This window comes from Protopterus annectens, chromosome 3.part1 (assembly GCF_019279795.1).
Source record: "Protopterus annectens isolate FY-2018-M chromosome 3.part1, PAN1.0, whole genome shotgun sequence".
NCBI classification, from domain to species: Eukaryota; Metazoa; Chordata; order Ceratodontiformes; family Protopteridae; genus Protopterus; species Protopterus annectens.
In genome coordinates, this window is record NC_056732.1 from 223,390,267 (window position 1) to 223,413,904 (window position 23,638).

At 37.0% G+C, this 23,638-nt stretch overlaps 1 protein-coding gene across 1 annotated transcript in view; it reads right to left on the reverse strand.

Moving 5' to 3' along the window:
- Positions 1-14,506: 14,506 nt before the first annotated feature.
- Positions 14,507-23,638, reverse strand: part of LOC122797653 (lysosomal acid phosphatase-like) — a 120,534-nt gene continuing 111,402 nt past the window's right edge. The window contains exons 3-4 of the mRNA XM_044066194.1: positions 22,451-22,537; positions 14,507-14,686 (exon numbers count right to left, since the gene is read on the reverse strand). Of these exons, the coding sequence (XP_043922129.1) occupies positions 14,507-14,686; positions 22,451-22,537 (267 nt within the window). The remainder of the gene's footprint in view (positions 14,687-22,450; positions 22,538-23,638) is intronic.

Here is a 23,638-nt window from a genome sequence, read left to right on the forward strand (position 1 = left end):
AATAAATAATATTAAAAAACATGATGTTTAAAAACTTGTTTAAAAACTTGTTTAAAAAAAATTAATGTCTAGCATGTACAATGTTAAAAAATAGTTATTCATTAAATATTAATACGATTTTTTCAAAAAAAACTGCTGATGATATATTCATTAATACCTGGTTTACTACTAGCATTTAATCTAATCTAAGCTGCCAATATATTATAATAAATAATATTAAAAAACATGATGTTTAAAAACTTGTTTAAAAACTTGTTGTTTAAAATTAATGTCTAGCATGTACAATGTTAAAAAATAGTTATTCATTAAATAATGTACGATTTCATTTTCAAAAAACTGCTGATGGAGATATATTCATTAATACCTGGTTTACTACTAGCATTTAATCTAATCTAAGCTGCCATAAACATTCTTTCATCTCTAACAGGTTGTTTACATCTCCTTCCTTCACACATGTTTCAGGTACTCTATCGACCACAAAAAACAAGATTTTTTTAAAAACTGGACATGTTGTACTATGCATATATAATGCATTAGTTGTTTTTTTGTTTCTTATGTCTCTAATATGCTCACTAATTCTCTCTCTCTCAATTTTCTTCTATTAAAATGTCATTGAGTTCTCTTTTTCATGTTCAAACCTTGATGCAAGATATTTAATTAATTTATTTATTTATTGATGTCAATTAAGTCACAGCATAAAAAAAACTGTCTCAAGGTCTGTGATTACTATGAAAATGATGAAACCTGAACTGAAGGGTGAAAGCTCAGTGTATGTTTTGTTTTTCTGTGTGTGTAATAATTAGCAGAGTGATGCAGTGATCTGGCTTTTTTGGCTTTTTTTTTTTTTAGTAGTTTTGGACTATGCTTGACTATGCTTACTTGCATCTTACAAGCTCCGACAAGCTTACCTGATGGTCATTAAATCATTGCTACTTAAACAGAGCAACAGGGCACAGTGACTGCATGCATTTCCTGAATAAGAAGAAGCATAAATTAACAGTATAAAAATATGACAGAAAACCAGAACATTCTGCAAAATCAAGGACAGATGAAAAGCCATGGTCGTACTTGTGGTCTACCTTGGATGGGGGAATACTCTGCACACTTGCACTGCATAACTGCTCCTTGCCTTCCTTGGACACTTCCAGAGCCACTACAATGGGGAGTGGGTGCAACAAGTATGTCACAATTTGAAATGTCTCTGGCTGACGGTGATGGCTCTGACACTCATACCTCTCAAATTCAGAGCAAGAAATCTGGACAAAGCCATACACAGAACTAGAAGTGGGACACAGGCCCAAAAATAAGGACAATATTTTTAAATACTGCTCTTATTAACTTAGATAATAGAACAGTAGTAGGTATTGTATTAGTACGAATTTTCTGAAGGGCATGAAATCTGAAACTCAAATGTCTGCCATTATTTTCTAACTTCAATCTTTAATGACTTGCCACTAATTTGCCAGAAAACCACAATTTTATGAAAAACAGACCAAAAATGTAACGCAAAAATATAAAGTTGCCACACAATACAGCTGGGGACCTATCAAAAAAGGGACAACTTTTTAATATTAACACTGTTAACTTGAGCAGCTAACAAAATAAGAGCATCTACATGCATTTCTGAAATAAAAGTAATCTACAACTCTGATCATTACAGTTATATATATAATTGTAAACCCTCCACGTTTTCTTCCAAAATTGCCATTTTCAGGAGGGATTATTAGGGGAGAGCAACATTTTGAGCCAAAATTGTGGACAATTGAGAGGTTTGGATAGTCCTAATTCTACAAAGCAATTTGCACGTACCTCTCAACCTCTTAATGCAGGAAATCTGGACAAGGCCAAATAATAATATTGGGGGAACATACAAACACTACTAAAAATTGCTCTTGTATAAACTTAAGACAGTTGATAGAATAACAGGTCTTGCATTAGCATGCATTTTTCTGAAGGTTATGACGTCTGAAACTCAATGTTTGTCATTTAGTGACTTCATTCCTAAATGATTTGCTAGAAAACCACAAATTTTATGAGTAACAAACCAAAAATAAGAAGCAAATATCTATTCATTCTGAAAAAATATGGACAACTGAGAGGTATAGTTCAACCGGGGCTGTCTGAGTTTGCTACACTTCCCCCCCTCACAAAATCATGGTCGAATGGAACCTCCCCCCTGCAGCCATTCCAATGTCCCATTCCTTGGTTATTTTGCCCCATTTACCATAAACACTGTAATGTGCATACTGCTTTACTTCTGTGATGATTTAGATTTCATTTGAAAGTTTTATTTTGCATTTTACAGCACAAACCCTAATAGATATCTGTTAAACAAAGCAATGCAGTCTCACAATGAAAATAGACTTAGCATTAAAATGTCTCTGCCCTTGAAACTCACATGCATTGAAACAGCATTGAAACCCACATTCAAAGAAAATACATTTTGCCAGTGGCAGATAAAGACCAACTATGGGCTGTTTTCAAAATCATAGGCCCCTTGAACATGAAACATACACATGCTCTTTGATGCACCTTCCTGACTGTATTACATTATATTCCTTGTACAATACAGTACAGTTGTTAGAGGGCATTTTAAATTTATTGTTTTGAACATTTTTCCAGTAAACAATGAAACAAAATGCATGCATCAATGACAAAACTGCCCAATTCAGAACATTTCCATCATAAAAAGTCTACTCAACCTTCTATAGTCCACCAGTATCAGTACATATGCACAATCTCTAAAGTAGTAAAATCCACATTAAAGAAATATGTAACAAATAAAGAGGTTGCTGCTAGCAAACAACTTTATATGTCATTGTTTAAATCTACAAATAAAGTGCCTGTTGCCCTTGAAGAATAAATTGCCTATGTTGCATGCATTAAAAAAATGATAAGCTAGTAATACCGCAATAGGGAATGGATGGCAAACTGATAACAGGTTCATAGTTACTAGGTATCTTTGCCAAAAATGACTGCAGCATCCACCCCCTTTACAACACAGTACAGTATCAGCAATGCATCTACCTACTGTGGGAGTAGAACCCACAGCCTTCTGCATCAAAAGCAAGTACACTACCTGTTGTGCTATTAACAATGCAAGCAGACTTAGCATAAGCAGCACTAAACTTTTGTTCCCCTGCAGCTCTCAGCTCCTTGTAAAATTGACTCGACACTTAGCTGTATCTCTGAACTTTGCAGCACAAGAAATCTGGAAAAAGCCAAAATTTATTTGGTGGGGGGGCAAAAGGCCAAAAACCAGGGACACATTTTAAACATTGCTTGTATAATGTTGGAAAGTTGCTAGAATAAAATGCTGTGTTACCACCATACATTTCACTGCCACGTCTTGAACCCAGGGGACCCTGTGCAAAACAGTCAGAGAAACATACCACTATGCCAAATCAGCTGAAACAGAGGAAGACAAACTTAAATGGCTACCATTTAGTGAATTCAGTTCTCACCATAGCTCTCAACCTCTTAGCAAAAAACATGTGGACAAAGCCAGTAATGGGAGGAATACAGCCCCCAAACATTCAGTGAATTCAGTTTTCACCATAGCTGTCAACCTTAGCACAAAATACCTGGACGAGGCCAATAATGGGGGAATACTTTCTGAAAAATATGGGAAAATTTCAAATATCCATGTTATAAACTTAGACAATTGCTACAATACAAGGTTGTTTTACCATGTACTTTCTGAAGAATATGAAGTCTGAAATTCAAATGCCTGTTATTTTTAAACATTTGTTAACCAGGAAACTAGTCTGACTTGGAACAAAACAAAGCCAATTTTCAGCAGAGCAGGGAGAAACACCCCAGAAACATATTTATAAGGGATGGGAGGACATGCAGACTCCACACAGAAGGCACTCCAGCCAAGAATCAAACCAGAGAACCTGTACCTGTCAGGCAACAGTGCTACCAGTGCACCACTGCACTACAAACCTTTGCAAGGAAAACTGAAGATACAGACACCACAGATTTTATGAGGAACAGAACAAATATGAGGCAAAAATCTGCATTTTTTTACAAATAGTGGTGGGTAGGGAATGCAGGTCCTTGCCACCTTCATCCAAGGTAAAGGGTTCAAGCCTGAGTGTGTTAACAGGGGCATCACACACACACACACACACACACACACACACACACACACACACACACACACACACACACACACACACACACACACACACCTCCTGACTGAAGCAGCAAAACTCCATTGTCTGGAACACGCTCGACCGACTTCAACGCTTCCCTGCAAGCCACACACAAGGTCCAACTAAACAATTGTCTGGAAACCCATGCTCAACTTCTTCCCTGCAAGCCACACACAAGGTCCAACTCCACCATTATCTGGAAACCCGTGCTCGACTTCTTCCCTGCAAGCCACACACAAAGTCCAACTCCACCATTATCTGGAAAACCGTGCTCGACTTCAATACTTCAAACTCAGCTTACCTCTCTCCTGATTGGTCCTGCACTCACTGCGAGAGCTTCGATTGGTCCTGTCTGCGGATAAAGCAGTCCGGAGCTTCTCTGTTCTGTGCGGTCATCTACTGCACAGATTCCTGGGCATCTGCGGGGCAGAAAATACCTTCCCTGTATCTGGACTGCTGATTCAGGCAGTCAGAGTTCGCACAGATTCCTGGGCATCTGCGGGGCAGTCTGAGTGTGTCTGCGCATGTGCAGAAGTCCGGTACTCGTAAAAAAAATTTTTTTTTTAATTTTATGTTTCACAATTTTTATTTCATTTGTTTTTAGGTGGGAGGGCTGCAGTCCTGCAGTCTGACAGCACGAGCCACCCCTGATTATAAGGCAGTAAGGAGCAACAACAGTTATACAATAAAACAGAGAATAATGAACAAGTAACAATATTAGTAAAATTATAAGGCCCACTATTAATAAATACACTATCATAATGCTGTTAATAACATGCCTAATGAGAGATACAATATGACTTTAAATATGCATATCAATGAACCTTTTTAAAGTGAGGTTATGCTGATGTACAATGTACCTGAGACAATGCAGCCGCAATCTTTTTTTTTTTTTTTTTTTTTTTTTTTTTTTTGTAGAGAAGAAACTTGATCTCATTAGAATCAGAGAAATAAAAGGACAATATTATCTTTAATTTGCGACTTGAACCCAAGACCTCTATGTATACCTCTCAGACTCTTAGCATAAGAAATCTGGACAAAACCAACAACATTGGGGAGACAAAGGCCCAAAATCAGGGACAGATTTTAAATATAGTTCTTACAAAATTGACAGAATAAGAGGTTTTATATTATTGTGCATTTTTTTTTGAAGGACATGAAGTTTGAACCTCAAATGTCTGTCAGTATTTAGTGACTATAGTCCTCGATGCTTTGCCATAGAACCACAAATGTTATAAGGAACAATCCAAATTATTTTGCAAAACTATGTACAGTTGAGAAGTATGCCTCTATGATTCTAATAATTCCTAAGTAGAGGGCTTTGCACCTGTGTGTGTGTGTGTGTGTGTGTGTGTGTGTGTGTGTGTGTGTGTGTGTGTGTGTGTGTGTGTGTGTGTGTGCATTTGTAATTTAATGACAATCCAAAATATCAGATACTACAAACCAAAGTCAGAAGGTAGCATAAAAAACCTTTTAGCGCTTCCACGGCAAACCAAGCTGCTTCTTCAGACACAAAGTACTAACAGAACTACATTTTTAAAAAAGAAGCATCCAATAAAAGTGCAGACTCAATCATACAATTAATGCATGTACTTAAGCATTTAAAGCTACCTCATATAAAAAAAGAAAAAGTAGACCTGACATAAAATACGTATAAAAAATATATATAAATGATTTGTTTGAATTCATTACACTTATAAAACAAGTATTAACTTACAAAAAATGATAACAAAAATATATATACTTAATGTGTGTGCTAACAAAATAGCACGTATACCTATCTATCTATATATTAATATGTATGCATACATATAAAAAAATATAAAATATCTCACTTATCTAAAAGTTCTATTCTTTAACACTGGTTTAATACAGATCCTGTCATTTAAACACTTTCCTAAACTGCCCCTCATTCTAATAATCCATTTGGATTATAAGAATGAGGGGCAACTTAGGAAAGGGTTTAAATGACAGGATCTGTATTAAACCAGTGTTAAAGTATTGAACTTTTAGATAAGTGAGATGTTTTATATATTTTTTATATGTATGCATTTGTTTGTTTGTGTCTTTCGGCTTTTCCCGGTTAGGGGTCGCCACAGCGGAACTCTGGTCCGCTAATGATTGGTAGTTGATTTTTATGTGCCGAGTTACCAGCCCTGATGCACAACCTTCAATGAAGGTACGCCCATTCACGCATGTCTCCACGCAGAAGACGCTCTAGCTGAGAATCGAACCGGACAGCGTCTTACTGTGAGGTGACTATGCATACATATTAATATATATATAGATAGGTATACGTGCTATTTTGTTAGCACACACATTAAGTATATATATTTTTGTTATCATTTTTGTAAGTAAATACTTGTTTTATAACTATAATGAATTTAAGCAAATAATATATATTTTTTTTATACGTATTTTATGTCAGGTATACTTTTTCATTTTTATATGATGTAGCTTTAAATGCTTAAATACATGCATTAATTGTATGATAGAGTCTGCACTTTTATTGGATGCTTCTTTTTTAAAAAGTTAGTTCTGTTAGTTCTTTGTCTTTGAGGAAGCAGCTTGGTTTGCCGTGAAAGTGCTAACACATTAAAGGTTTTTTATGCTACCTTCTGACTTTGGTTTGCAGTATCTGCTATTTTGGATTGTCATTTTTGCCACCGGTTCAGTGGTTTTATTTTCAGAAGCTGCATTTATTCCTCTGGTAGGATTTTATTTATACTTTTTTGTTTATTTGTAATTTAATGTTATTAGTAGAACTTGTTACAGTTGGTAACTGTGTGCGACTGTGAGAGAGTGCCACATCTAGGACTTTTAACTGATAAAGTAGTGGCAGTGCATAGGTTCATAGGTGTGTACTAGGCTAATGGCCCTGGAGCCTTTACAAGCCTAGCCCATAGAAGTGCCCTGGCATCATGCTGTCCAACGTTAGTTCCCAGTGCCTCTATCAAGTAGATCCACTGGAGTGATCCCAGAGGTGAACTTTCTATTTCCCATCCACTCATCAAGATGTCTCTTGAAGAGGGCCAGTGAGGGGCTCTGCTTGACATGTACGGGAAGTCTGTTCCAGAGCAAGGGCATTCTCTGGGTTAAGAACCTAGTATGGAGAAAGAAGGACTAGGCAGAATGACTGATGTGAAGTCTATGACCTAAGAGCCCTTGGTGACTTTTAGCTGTAACAGTATGTTGAAAAGGTAAACAGTAGTCTAATGAGCAGGATAACTTGAAGGCAGCATGTTTCAAGATCACCTACTTAATGCTGACACAGCAACACTGGCTTCTTTTTTCCTGTTATAACAAACATGCAGGTTTTATTTTATGGAGACTGCAGTTTATGAAGCTTGCAAAAGTAGAAGGCAAAGACTAGCAAGGCATATTCCAGGACTGGTAGGAACACCCCTTTTCCAATGTTATAAGGACATTTTTAACCTTGTGACAAATATATGGTATTTAATTACTTATTTATATTTGTTTCCTAAGGTAGTGCACTGATCTCAATGGAACATTTGCAAGCACAGCCCAGGTGAATAGAATAACATAAGAAATAAACAAAACAAATTTACAGATAAAAGGATATGCTAAAAACAAATATATATGCACACTTACAAATATAAGAACTTGCTACAACACTGAGTTCAAGTGACAGTTAACAATGTCAAAACATAAATGGAAAAATGGAATTATGTTTAGCAGAGCTTTATGGATAAAATGTAGCCCTAATGACTGAGATGGCTTATACTACAGGGATAGCAGCATATCATTATATAGTATGAAGACATTAGATGAGGCAAGTGAGAATATTTGCAAGAAAGGATACCACAGTATGACTGACACAGTCTTCTCTCTATAATGGCAAGAGTTATGAATTTTAATGCCCAGCCTAGTCAAACTTCTAGATGTTGTGTATCTTCTTATAAAACCCTTGGCTTTTAAATAGTCCATCCCCTTTCCCCATGACATTAATTAGACAGTTGTGTTCACTTGTAATTTATTATTTATCAGTAGAATGTTATTATAAAAGGAGGTTTCTCAACTGGAGTTTTTATGCAAATTTCACATGTTCTGTTACAGTAACCCACTTGTTGCTTGGAAGTGGGAGGTAGCATACAACTTTAACAATGGCTGATACTTCACATTGTTTGTTTATCCCAACACCAACAATAATGCACAGCAGCAACAATATTGCTGAAAGTATTTGACTCAATATTCAGTAACATTTTTATACTACTTGTAGACTGTGTCTAGATGTGCAGATGCATGTCTTCACTTACTCATTCAGACATGCATTCCAGAAATCAGGCATCCAATTTTCATTAACACATGAAAGTATACATTAATGCACACCTAACTGTAGTCATTTTCCCATTTATAAAAAAAAACATGGACCCATTCATTCATTCCTTCCTGCATATCCAGAGTCCATTTCTGCTACATACAACCCATAAATTCTGTAACATAAACTCAATAAATGGTAGCTATTTAATCTGTGGGTAACATCACTAAACATTTTTGCGAGGCAGGGAACGAGCTCTCCTATTACCACTTTACATGTGTCGGGGGGCCTTGCCTCCTACACCGCCTTACTTAAATATACAAATTGGAGTTACACAAAAATAGCAAAACAGAAACACTCTGCAGGGTGCAAAAAATGCACAAGTTGTAATCTTGCCATATGCCAAACTAATACAAAACCATTCTGTTACCGTTATTCTGGGAGTTAGGATAAAAGAAATAACATTGGATGCAAAGGCTTTCATTAAAAATTAGATACCATCTAGAGTCCAAGTATCTCAGTCATTCAACTACAGTTATTTAAAGTGTTTGCATCAGCTAAATGTAACATGTTGAATTAGTTTAAAAACACAATTTCATGATTCTGTTTAAAGCATTTGAAATATATGAACCTGAAAATATAACAGATGGTAGGATGTTTTAACAAATAAATGAAAGCAATGTTTCAACCTGTATTGAAAGTGTTCTAAAACCAAACCATCTAAAAGGAAGTACAGGTTTCTTTTTTTCTGAAATTTATTAAATTAAACTTTTTTGTATTGACTGAAGCAGCCATGGCTAGTGTTAATCTGTAGCATATATTTCATTGTTTTAAATTTATAAGGGTCAAAATATGAACAGTATTAGAAGGTGGTCTCTGCTGCTGTGGCATAGAGGAAATAAAGCCCTGATCACAACCAAAATTAGGGATAGTTTTTAAATATTGCTCTTAACACAGAAAGTTGTTAGAATAACATGCTTTGTGTTAGCATGCGTTTTCTGAAGGAGATGAAGTTTGAAACTCAAATGTGTGCCATTATTTAGTGACTTCAATCCAGATTTGCCAGAAAACAACAAAGTTTACGAATAACAGATCAAAAATATGAGCAAAAATATGGACATTCTCAACAAAATTAGACAGTTGAGTGGTATGGTTGTACTGCAGCCACCTTTTTTGGTATTTTGGCTAATGGTGACAACAGAGCAATATACCCATGTGTAACAGACTCACTTACTGGACTTTATTTATGCTTTGATATTATGCTAGGAGTTTTCCAAAGTCCAGGGGTCAAAGTCAAATTGTATTTAGTCTGTCTTTGTACTTCTTCTAGGCTACTCTACATTTGGAAAATTATCTACTTAAAGTCTCAGATGATTCATAAAGCATGCATACACATACTGACTAGTCCCCTTTATATGAGTGGGCAAAAACACTTCTGTAAAGGTAATAAAATGTTTCAAACTATTGCAGTGCAATGTCACAATCTGTTTGGGTGTTGATACAAGAGCAGTTAATATATGCTAGCTCTGACAATATTTGGGATAGGGGAGTACTCTGCTATTCCTTCATAAAATACAATCTTGTTTTTGCAAACATGCACAATAACTGAGAAAATGACAGGGATTACGCAGTCGTTAAAAGAGTAATACTCAACCTCAGAGGTATTGCATTTCTTGGAGGGCAGTTGGTACAAATCAAGCCTAAATGAATGTGTTTATTAGAGGCTGGATTTGCCTTCTTAGCACCATAATAAACTGAATAAAGCCAAGCTCAATTAGTGAAGCAAAGAGAAGGGAAATACCACTGAATTCCCACTTTAGGTTTAAGTTGTTAAGGAATAGCAAATTCCGGCAATACGGGTGAATACCTAAGCTGTTTATGTACTCAAGAAGTGATAGACTTCAACATTTTTTACTCTGAGTCGGAGAGACAGCTGACATGTTCAAATGAGCCACTTTGGTTCTTTATCAGGAATGTCTGGAAGAATTGAAATCAAATGTTTTATATAAGCTGTAGCACTTCCTAAGTCAGTCACACTTTTGGGTATGTATCTTTCAAAGGTGCTGTACTTCTGAAGGACACATTAGGGAGTGGTAATTTACCTAAAGCCTGGAATGCATTATTCTCAGAATTTATGTTTTTTTGTGATTGTGCAGGTAGCTTGAGCATTGGAATTATGCACTGGATATGCTGACGGCTTCGGTTTCTATTCCCAATCCTTGTTCATTTTAGTCTGGCAGTTAGTGCAAAGGATTAAGGTTCTGTGTTGTCAATGGAGTTGCTTCCCGTCATCCAGGGTTTAATTCCCTCAGCATCCATTTGCCATCTGTGTGACTCTGAGTAAGTCGCTTAACTAGTCAGTGGTCTGGAGCAATTAGTAAAATGTGTTAGGCTACTCAATGGTTTAATGGACTGCATGCCTAGTAATCACCTACATAGTGAAGCAAAATTTCAAAACCAGCTTATTTATTTGGAATGTTACCTAAACCCTTCATATTGCAGTTTAAAGAAGATAATACAGACAGCAGTGGAGGGCAAGAGAGCAGAGTATTATTATGAGTGTTAGCACTAGGAAAAGTCTGTTTAGGAAAAGATAGGTAGCATGGATATTACCTGATGGAAGGTACAACAAAAACCTCATGCCTGCTTATTGTGACCAACAGTAATTTCACGCAAGTTGTAACTATGATGGGGGACTACCTCACTGGAAACACAAGGTATGGCTTCATATCCTTTGCTTTAACAGTGCTGAAGTCTGTAGGGGTGATGAGTGTTCAATAGTCAAGGATGGGCCCTTCTCACTTCCCATTTCTGACAATCAGAAACTTGGTGGTCACATTGCTAATAAAACGTTTTCAGCCTTTCACAAATTGTTAAAGCTGGAAGCTGTGAAGTTATGACCACTGGCAAGTTGGCAAAATAAAGGTAAGGGGACCACTTACCAGATCTCAACATGCACTTGGTATACAGTGACAAGTTTAGCATGTATCTTTTTAATTTTATTTCATTTATTAACTGGGTAAGTGAACTTGTCCAAGTATCTTTTCAGCCATGACCCTGGGCACTTGGGCAAGGGCAATTTCAGATAATGAGTGGATTGCATTCACACACACACACACACACACACAAAAATACATAGACTGAAATAAATGTCTAACATTTACAAAAACATTACATTATGTGAAATGCAAATGTCTAAATGCAGCTTTACATAACAATATATCTAGCAATGCAGTCAAGGGCAGCAACCTGACGTGTTCTATTTTAAAACATGAATAACAGCAAATAAAAGTTTACGATATTTAATTGATGACTACAAGTAAAATATGTCTGTCTACTACATTTAGGCAGATATGAGGTCATTTAGTGAAAATAATTACTTGACATTTGGTTCATTAACAGTGTACATCCGGATAATGTTAATCCTCAAAGCAAAAGAAAATGAGTTCCAGAAATAATACATGTAAGTGTTCTATAGAGCTTCACTGGATAAGGTGAAACCCAACTGCGTTCTCTTAAGGAGGTTTTCATTAAATATGAAGGTTCTGGTACTCCCCCAGAGAATTCTGTCTGTTGTCTCATTGAACACCTTTCATATTAAATAACTGTATTATCTGACGTCACAGCTACAAATGATACTTACATTGCTCTGCATTGTATGAATAAAGCAGACTTACTAGCAGCTTAGGTAAAGCAGGAAAACTGACACAGCACAATTAAAATATGCGTGTAAACAAATACTAAGACTGGAATCAAAGAGGATCTTTAAGAACAGGCACCTGTTAAAACCAAAGGAGAGCTTGCTCATATGAATTCCAAGGAAGACATCCAGCTTCACTTCCACTGCAACATATAGGGTAAGAAAATAACTGTTCAGATGGCCTGTCTGGAAAAATCAATGGTAGGGGGACAAAAAACTCCACCATTCTGAGGTACTGGGGAGTTCTGTTATTTTTGATTGCTAGAAAAAGGCAGGCCAACTACTTTGAAAAGATGCAACCACAGCTCAGCCTGGTGAGCAGTGCTAGATCCCACGAATCAGCAGGAGTTGTGGTCTGATCATGTCAGCATTGCACTGTGCTTGATCTCAGACAGAAACATATGGATAAACATCCAATGAGCTTAGTGATAACGATGTTTACAGGAGGAGGAAAAGACGGAATGACACCACGATTGTACTTATATGAGAAAGAAGGAGACAGATAAAGAAAGAGAGATGGAAGTAAGTACATTCAATAAACCATCTTCTCATACAATACATTTCATCAATTGGTCTTTTACAGTCAGCCATTCTGGGTTAGTAATATAACGACAGTCAAAAAGCTGTTAGCTAGGAACTGAGAGTTTACACAAATCTTGGTCCAACAGTTCAGTTCCTCACCATAGAAGCAAGACATCTCCTTCTGTGATAAAGTATTTATGAGCAAGGGCTAATTGAAATGCCTCAAGACTAGGCTTTCAGATTTTACTTAAATGTGCTTGTTTGAATTATCCTTGTGGTGTCATGGACACAGTAAACCAGATCATAAAAACTTATGTATAGTATTTCATCTCCCTTTCACACACTTACTCCTCTGTTTTGAACCTGGGTTTTCCCACTTATTCCTTTGATTGAAACTTTGTCTACAATATGCCTTGGACCTTGAACGATCTTGTTCATAGGTAGGTACTAGGCTATCAGCCCAAGGGCCTAAGTAAGCCTAGCCAACAAAGTTCTCTGGCTTACGCCACCCAAGAAAGTCAATTTCCTGTGCCCCTGTCAAGCAGAGCCACAGAAGTGATCCCCGGGGTGTAGTTCCTATTTCCCATCCACTCAAGATATTTCTTGAAGAGTGCTAATGAGGAACTTTGCTTGACACAGATGGGTAACTTGTTCCAGAGTATAGGAAGTCTCTGGGACAGGAATCAATCCCTCCAGCATGTCCTGTTTATTGTGGTGACAAGGTTTCGGTCCCTAGATTGTGTAGCTCAGAGGGATTGGGATTTCTTTAGGTGCAGCATGTCCAACAGCTTTGGGTTTAACATAGCTTTATATGTTAGGCAGAGATCTCCTCGGAGTAGGTTATATACTACAGAGTAAAGCTGGAGTTTTTGAGACAGTCAGTGTAGGGCATCTGTTTGAGGCCAGTAATCCTCTTTGTGAGGTACTTCTGTGGCCTTTCAAGCTGCTGCAGATGTCTTGTGAGGTTCATTCCATTTGGGGTGTTGTACTCTATTAATGGGTCTAATGAATGCCGAGTAGAGGGGAACAATGATCTCTTTTTTCCTGGATGAGAACCCTTCTGTGATGAGGTGTGCCACATAGAAAGATTTCCTGACTACTGTGGCAATGTGATTATCAAAGTAGAAATTACTGTCCACCTGGGTCCCAAGGTCTCTTATCACACATTCGGCATTAAGCAGACTGCCGTTTATGTGGTAGTTCATGGGTACAGAATTTTTACTAAAGGGAATAACAATGCACTTTTTGGCATTGAACTTGAGGCCATGCTTCTGACACCAGGCATCTGTCTCAGTGAGGCCCTTCTGTTGGATGTCCACATCATTTGGAGACTCGACTATGGCTCCTAGTTTGCAGTCATCTGTGAACTTCATTATCCAGAGGCCTTCTGTGTTAGCCTGTACTTCAGAGAAGTAGATACCAAACAGGAGAGGACCCAGGACTGAACCCTGTGCTACTCCACTTGTCACTGGTTTGAAGTCAGATTTGGAGTCTGCAATTTTACAGTGTGGATTCTGTCAGTTAGCCAGATGGCAACCCATCTTGTGACATAGGGATTTATTCCTAGTTTAGCGAGTTTAGCTATAATTCCAGAATGGAGGATGGTGTCAAAAGCCTTGGCGAGGTCAAGATAGGCTGCGTGAACCACCTTACCCTCATCTTCAGCTTTGGTGACTGCCTCAAGGAAGTCGATCAGGTTCAGAAAACATGATCTGCCTTTCACAAACCCGAACTGGGTGCGGTCCAGAGTTTGGAGATTATCAATGTCTTTGTTTATGTGAATGCAATTCAACCATCCAAAGTCTAAGCAATGAAGGCCTATCTTCTAGAGTGTTGTTTTCTGTTCTAGATAAATCCAGCATCAGCACTTACCCTGTCCTTTGCGACTGGCACTGTGTGAACTGGGATTGGTTGCCAGGAGATGTTGCTGTTCCAGACCTGACTGCCTTGTGGGGGATACAGTCCTGCGAGATTGGCCTGGGCACTCATCTGTGCTCTGTCATAATCTGTACTTCGGATATATATCTGCAGAGACAGCAACAGGAACAGAAACTTTCAAAAGATATCTATCTGGTCAGTGTAACTGCTTTCTTCATGTAGTGTTAATATCATTATACATATCTAAAAGTACACTCAAATACATGTAAAACAGCAGCACAGAAATTGCAATTTTATAATCTTTATTGTCTAGGGAGGTGGACTGATTCAGTCTTTTTGCAGTTATGACACAGACTGTTAAGATAACTTACAGAAAGCAACCATCAAGAGTTATTAAAACAATTACTGAAAGAAAATGCAGTGGGTGGTAGTCATGTAAACACACACACACACACACACACACACACACACACACACAGTACAAGATAAAGGATTAAAACTGATAGAGGTAAGCTTTATGTAATGAGGATAGCATTTAAAGGAACTGTATAGCTGCAGAACATAGTATATATATATATATATATACATATATATATATATATATATATATATATATACACACACACACACACACACACACACATGCACACATATGTCTCTGTGTGTGTGTGTGTGTGTGTGTTGCACAGTCTAATAAGAAAGAGTATGATTGCTGACAGGATATGTTACTTTTATCTAACTTCAAAGTACTTGATTGCTGTTTCTGCTAAGTAGTTCAAGATCAAATCTTATTGTTTTCATATGGTTAGTGAGTTATTTGAAGGTGGGCATTTTAGCATAGGTTAAGGGTATGCTTTGTGCTGTGTCTGTTGTCTAAGAGTGTGCCAACAGTCATTCAGTTTTTTGTGAAAGGTTTCTCCTGTTTTCATGTACTTTTGACTGTAGACATGATATATGGGTTGGGAAGTGCAGGGAGTCTACCTCTTGCTAAAACACACTTAGTACATTGTTTTCCAATATCATTATAGGTTTATAAACACATAGATATTCCAAGGCCAGGGAGTCTCACGATCACACTTGCCTTGTCAGAACCCCCAATCAGGCAACACATCCTTTCTCCAGGATGGTCATAACGGTCACTCCTGGAGTAAATTCATGAATACCCATATAGTCATCTAGGTTATGTTTAAAACAAGACCGTCACATTGCTTAACATACAGGGAGGTTATTCCACAGGTATGGCAGAAGATGAGTTATAAATTTATCCCTCCACTGTGTTTCATTTATTTGTTGGTGAAGATTTAGGTCCCTCATTCTTGTATTGGCAGAGATATAGAACTTGTACAGAAACAGGAGGTCTAGGGCAATTGGGTGTCTAATGGTACGCTAAGTGAGACAGAGATTGGCCTTCAAAACGCTCGAGTCACTGAAAAAGGGTAAGAGCTTCCAGCCTCTCACAGTAGCTCAGGAACTTTAAGTCTCTGATCTTTTTGGTTAAAAGAAACATTTAAGATCTTTCTAATTGCTAGATATGTTTAGTGAGATACATCCCAAGGGGGTGGAGTGTTGTACTCTATAACTGGCTTGATCAATGACTACACCTTTAGATCTTGATGATATTCCCCTTAGCAAATAGCTGGTTCAAATAAAAGGATTTTTTGACAACTGTTGTTACATAACAGTCAAAAGAGAGGGAACTATCAACTCAAGTAACTAGGTCTCTAACCACATTTTTGTTTTGTAGAAGTGTGTTACCTAGGCAGTAGGATGAGAGGAGGGGAGTGGGTGTCCACAAAAAAGTGAGGATATTACCCTTTTTAGCAATTAATTTGAGCCAATTTTTAGTACACCAACAGTTTTCTAGGGTGAGTTCATTCAGGAGGGTTTGAGTGTCACAGGGTGACAACAACATCCTCCAGTTTGCAATCATCTGTAAACTTTGTCAGTCAAAGGTATTGGCTGTCTGCTAGGAGATCTTTCAAGTAAACAACAAAAAAGAAAGGTCCCAGTACCAAACCATGTGGGACACCACTGGTTATGTTCACTCTTTCTGTTAAGGCACGTGCAACTCGCACTGTGTGGTTCTGCCTTTGAGCCAGTTTACTGTCCTTATCACACATGGATTGATTTTTAAAGCATACAGCTTTTGTATGATAACACCACTATGAATTGTGTCAAAGGACTTGGCCCCAGATCAAGATATGCCAACATCTACAGCCTCCTTAACCCTTTTGAAGAAATTTACCAGATTTAATAGACAGGATCTACCCTTCCCAAAACCAAACTGCTGGGGTTCAAGATTAACAGGACTGTTAATATCACAGTTTATAAGGTCAAGTGTAATACATTCCATAGCTTTGCAAATGAGACTTGAAAGGCTAATAGGTCTGTAATTACTCAGGTCAGTTTAAAGGCCACCCTTATTGAGAGCATCACCACTGCTAGGTACCACTCACCTGTGATAAAACTGGTAGCTCAACTTAAGTTAAACAGTTTGAGGGGTGTATCTGCAAGGGCATGTTTAATACTATTAATTAAGCAACTAAACATATTGTAAGGTCCCATGGAGGAAATTTTGGCTTTGGTTAGCACTTTTAATAAATGATATTTGAGATAATTGTGGAAATAAGGATTCAGATATTTCATGGCTTTGAATAAAAAGCAATGTCACTTGGGTCATAACAAGAGGCCCCATTATGAAAAAGTGCTGAATTATGTTGGGCATTTTTTTTAATTTTTAGTTTTCTAACACAGACAAAGGAGGATTTATAATTATTTTTGACTTAGGCCAGCCTAAGTTGATGAACTCCTTTACTGGATCTCATAGTATTCTTCAGCATTTTTGTGTTGTAATGCTTTTGATATTGCCCTTGGGTATATGCGTTTTATATTTACTAAATACTTTAAGAAGTTTATTTTGTTGCAGAGTTTATTTATGGTGTTGGACCACAAGGGTGGATTGTTTCTGAATTTCCCACGATATTTTTTCTGATAGGGAATGCTGACTCTATGCAATTTTCCAAATAGGTGTAGAACTGAATCTTTCTGTTGTATTAAGGTCTGGGGAGGTGAAGTCATAAGTGAATATTGATTATTTTCTCATACTGTAGATTGAGTTTAGCATGTTTGTAGTCCTTGAATTCAGTAGGGTTTGCTGTGGGAGATTAAAGGAGAAAGTCACAAGTTTATGACTGGACTTCAATGAGTAGTGCAAGAGGCAGCCATATTTGTAAGAATCAAGTCAAGAATGTTGCTATTTACTAGCTGCTCAAAGAAACTTTTGTTTATTAAGTCTAGGAGTCTTGTGGTATACCCTACATTGGAGGTCTATTGAAGGTTAATTAAAGTCACCCAAAGTAAGGGAACTTCTACTAACAGGGAGATTATTTAGAACACTGAGGAATCTTAAATGGTCATCATGGAACAAACAATGTGTTCTGTAACAAGCTATTAGCCACTACTTATTCCTACCTAAAGTGATCTGTAGTTAAACAAGTTCAGTCTGTGAGTCCCTAGGGATCTGCCTGGAGGTAAAACAAACACTTCTTGGCACTTCATGAAAGCATCTCCTTTATTTTTCAGTTTAACAAATAAACAAGAGCTTCAGCTGAACAGCCTTCAAGGCTCATTCACAGTTACATGCGTTGCTATATTTTATATGCGTTGCAATCAAGCATCATTAAAATTTAAAGAGACAAAAGCCTATTTAAATAACTACTTCATACTGAATTCATTATTATGAATGACACCATACAGTCAGGACTGAATAATAAATTATGAAGTATTTATTGTAAACGGGCTGCTGTTAAATTAAATGTTAATGATGCTTGATTGCAGTTTATATAAAATGTTGTAATAGGTGTAATTGTGTATGCACCTCGAAGGTTATTTAGATGAGGCACTAGTTTGTTTGTGAAAGTAAAAAATAAAGGAGATGCATTTATGAACTGTCATGAGGTGTTTAATTTGAGTAATTTTGTTTTCTAGTACTTTGCACTTTATTGGGAGTAGCAATGGGGAATTTGGAAGAGTGGAGTTTATCTGCCTGGTGGTAGTATATTCACTGACAAATACAGAGGCTCCACCACAGTTGCCATTGGACCTGAAAGCTGGAAAAGCACAAAACCCATCATAGGTGTAGTGCTCTCTGTACATTTATACCTAGTATCATTAGCAATGTTGACATGGATGCTTTTCAAATGCAGGAATACATAAATATCAGGGAATTTATTGTTAAAGACTTCTGACATTAAGGAGAGTCACCTTAATGCATTCCAAACTTGGGACTGATATATTTGTTATGTTCTAATGTCCATCAACTGGACTTTGCCTAAAAAAAGGCATTAGAGGGCAGAAAAGGTTTTAGTCAATATGCGAAAGCCCTGAAATGAAAGGTACAGGCCATCAATAACAAAGCAAGCTGGGCTGTTGAACATCCTATCCCATGATGACAAATACTAGAGCTCCCTGGAATGAGACCAGCTACTTAACCAATGACTGAAGCCAATTGTCCTTTATTTGCATCTAATTATTAGTTCATTGTTTTGGTTTATAAATATTTATTTTATTCTTTATTTACACAATACTCCTGCAGTGTTAATTCCTTTACACTCACAATCTGCAGTGATTCATCAAATTCCGTTTAAAAGAGGAAAGCACATAGTAGTTTTATTCATACCAGTAAATACAGAATATATAAAAAGCTGAGGATTTGTATGTTAGTATGACACTGAAACAAAAAATATGTATCTATGAGGAAAGCACTACCACATGAATGTTATTCTTTTTCACAAAAATTCAAGAAGCTTCTTCCCAGTCTTTGAAGCTAAAGTACAAACTAAATACATGTAGATGAGCATACAGGTGAAGGTAGATATATCATACCAAGAAAACCTTAATAAAAAGTAACACTGCATAACAAGACTAGCAGTACAGCCCTGTGTAGGTATGAACCAAAAAATCCCTGATTATCTGCTGAATCAGTTTTAGGTTCATGGAAGATCTAGGACATATCCTTCTAGTCAGTGTGCAAAAGCAAAGAAACTAAACTAGAATGCGGCATTAACTCAACAAGAATGATTGAACACACACACACACAAATTTAGTTACACAGAACCTACTATTAATGGGCAATTTCAGGGCTGCCACTTGAAAATGTTTTTGTGATGTTGATTGAAACTAGCACACCTGGTAAGATCTATGTAGAATCAGGAAGGATATAGAGAGTCCACCATAGGAGGCATCCCAACTAAGAAACTAAATGAAGACAAAAGTGCTATGAAACGCAGCACACCATGGTGCAACTCTGCAGCTCTCCACTTGACTTACTCTTCATTAAGTCTTTCCAAATTAGTAAGCATTGCCAGTATTTAAAAGCAAGCTTTAACAGACTGCGTCTTCAACAGGGGAAGGAGCAAGTGCGGACTGGGCATCTGGCAGTTCTGGAAAACGCCAGAAGGGCTGCTGCTCTTTAAAATTGTATGCACAAAAACGCTTTTTATTTAAATCAGTATCCACAAAATCACAGCTGTCGTCCATTGTTCAAACACTTCCAAAGTGTTATTAGTTATATTCAAAATATGTAAAATGTTTATAGCTGACATGGCTGGCCAGTGAGGAAGGTCATATATGCATCTAGATGGCCATACACTCATATGTATTTATTTTTATTAGTTTATTAGTCTATTTCAAATGAAGTGGTGGGTAACAAAGCAGTTGTGTGTTGTTTTTTTCCCTACAGCCTGCCATGTAATTTGAGTACATGCGCAAATTCACTGCTGATTCGTGCTATTACTCACGTTCTCTTCCCGTGCTTTAGTTCTAAGTGAGAGAGTGGAGAGATGAGCGACAAGCGGCCAAAGAAGAGAAAATCAGTGATCTGAATGGATTAGTGTTTAAGCTTTAAGTTAAGTTCTCAGTTTTTTTTCCTAGCAGGGCCAACCAGATCATTTCTGCATTTTTTTTTTCTGACGGCCAACCAGATACTTTCTGGAGTTCTAATGGTACCAGAGTCTAATTCTTGTCCCTGTCCTCCCTGGGAAGGAGCATATAAAGCACAATAAACTTCAGACCAGTAAGCCTAATGTGCATTTTGTATAAGAAACTAAAAAGAATAAAGGTACTTTCAGTCACTTTAGGGAATAGAGGAAATATCTGAATCAAGAACCATACAGCTTTGATTAAAACAGATATGTTCTAAATTTGGCTGAATTTAATGAACTGATCTCTGGAGTCCTGGTTGAAAAATTAACATGGATGGCTGGACCTTGCAGGTATCTTTGACACTGCATCATATTGTGGTATTTTAGACAACCTACGAAAATTACATTTTAACAACAGAATGGTTAAAATAGAATATAACTCACTTTCATGGAAACAGACACATGACAAACTGACAGGGAAAGTTTCAACGAAAATAAGTATCTCAAGTCATGTGACTTGGGTGTTCAGCCCTACAACCAACATTATTTGGTATTGTTATTGTTGGCATAATCATGGCTGGTTAACAAACTGCAATGCAGACTAGAAATGAAAATATGTAGATATTTCACTTTAAATCTCAGTCCTTCATGTTTGAGTAAAACATGCAAATGTATGATAAAATGCATAGTGATACATATAAAAGAACAGTGGATTGTCACATTCACTTAGCAATCAAATTTTAAAATTAATGTATCTGACAAGAGATGCAGGTGTATTTAAAGACATCAACCTAAATTAGACAACACCATGTCTGCTGTGATGAGAAGATATTTTGTGATCCTACTGTTAATCCCAAGGTATCTCAGGTAGTTAACAAATCCTAGTTAATTATCTGTAAGTCTTCACACTGACTAGCCATACATCATTATGCAGCGTTTTGCTTATATTTAACTAAACATCCAATCCATCTAAACAAAAAAAGATGTGTTTGCAAGTGAGTCCTTGTTTTGTGTCTTCTTTTCAGTGGAGACCCTATGTGACATTCATACTGACTAGAAGAAGTTTGGTCAGGGCACCAGGGAATTTCCCCCACTTGTTTTTTGATAGATACCATGGGATCTTTTACATGCACCTCAGTTACCACTCAGGCAGTGAGATGGGACCTCAATTTAATGTTTCATCAGAAGTGCAACACCTCCCCTTATGTGGCACTGCAGTGTCAGTAGTAGGAAATTCATTTAAATACTGCTGTGGAACAGAACCTACAGCATTCTCTTCCCGCACCAAAGCAAGAGTGTTACTTGCTGAGCCACTTACATTGACACTTGACCTTTATAAATTCAATAGCCAATGACCTGATAACCCTTGTGATATCAAGGCAGGGTAGTGTGGGTTTCCATCCATTAAAGCCAATGACAGTGAATATGTGCTATCATGCCTTGATATCACAGATGCTATCAAGTTATTGTTTTCTGCAGTTACAAAAATGCAGTTTTATGGGGGAAAAACAGGCCTTTAAGCTTTGGAAAGATGAACTGTAATGACAACTTAAAGACTGCCAACACCACATGCCATGGTGCAGTTTTAAGTACAGAAGCACTTATTAATCAGTATCACATAAGCACCTAGGTGATCTGCATGTATGGTACTTATACAGCATATCATAAAAAACATTTTAGATACAATGCTAACTACATATTATATTTTAGTGAGTTGATGCCATCAAACATTCAACCATCTTTATGTCTGATGGAACAGAAGCCACACTATTGCTTTTTTAAGAAAACAAGTTCACAGTACAAGAGAAAATCAGTGAATGTAAAATTTATTTACAGCTTTTTCTCAATAATGTATGTGTATATTTCAGCTGTTTCTCCAGAGTGTTTTGTGTGTGTGTGTGTGTGTGTGTGTGTGTGTGTGTGTGTGTGTTCATGTGTGATTTTAGTTACCATGGAAGCATTACTTCTTGCAGTTATCTGTTCTCCTTACCTCGCGGTGATCATATGTTGTGTTGAGAAAGCCAGAATACCTCTTTCGCAGAAACTGTCCCAGCTCATAGTGTTGCTGCATGCCAAGCTGAAAAGGACATAAAGTACACATTTAAGGGAATGGGAAATAGATGGAAACACGAAACATGAGCAAAATCATGAGCAACACTTATATAGAATAGAATTAATGAAAAAATACAAAAGTAAAACTGAAAAACTTCAACTAGTGGCAGTCACCAAAACCATGAATACATCCTAGTACCAGAGACTTAATGACACTATTCCCGCTACTTTGTTTATTTGTCAGATATTTTTTAAAAGGAGGGTCAATTAATTAATCAATTAGTACTACAATGACTTGCTCTGTAAATGAACTGTGGCCAACATACAGAAATGAAAGCAGTTTCATGTAACTGTACAGCATAAAACGTATCAAACTTGTAAAAAAAAAAACATCTTTATACAAAATCGTGTGTTTGATTTCATGCAATTCATTATATTTATATTCAACTTAATATACCATAATATAGTCTGATATTGCCATAAACTTGTCTTAAGAATATCACCACTCTGTGTGCGGTCATTGTCTCTGTATGCAGGTGCAATAATTTATCTCTGTTTACTTTGCCCTGGACCCAGCTTATGACAATGTTACTTATCAATAAGGAAAGTTAAACATTTCCAAATGATTACGACCATTGTTAACAGTTAATAGATTTACTGTGCATTTTTATCAAGGTGTCATTCAAACTCTAGGTCAGAATCAAATACTTCTTCAAGAATGTTTTCTATTTCTTCTCCATGGAGATTCTTCAAAGTCTTATCCAGGACGCCCATAACAATTTCCAGTCTTTTGTTTTCTTTAGCAAGCTTTTACACAGTATTTGCATGCAAGTCTGACTGATGCTTTCAAAAGATCTTGCTAAGTCAATATTTATATTTTTATCAAATATGAATGTAGTGTACTTTTAAACCTTATTAAAGTACATACTGTTCTGTGCTGTCAGCCAAAAGCTTTTACATATTACACGTATGGTAGTAACTTAGCTTTACTTTCTTTGCTACTGCTAACTTTATGGCACTCACTGGTGTTTAAATGTATGGCACTCACTGGTGTTTAAATGTATGCACTAATCTCCCACTGTTCCCCTCATATATTCCAGTTTATTAAGGAAACATTTCCTTGCAT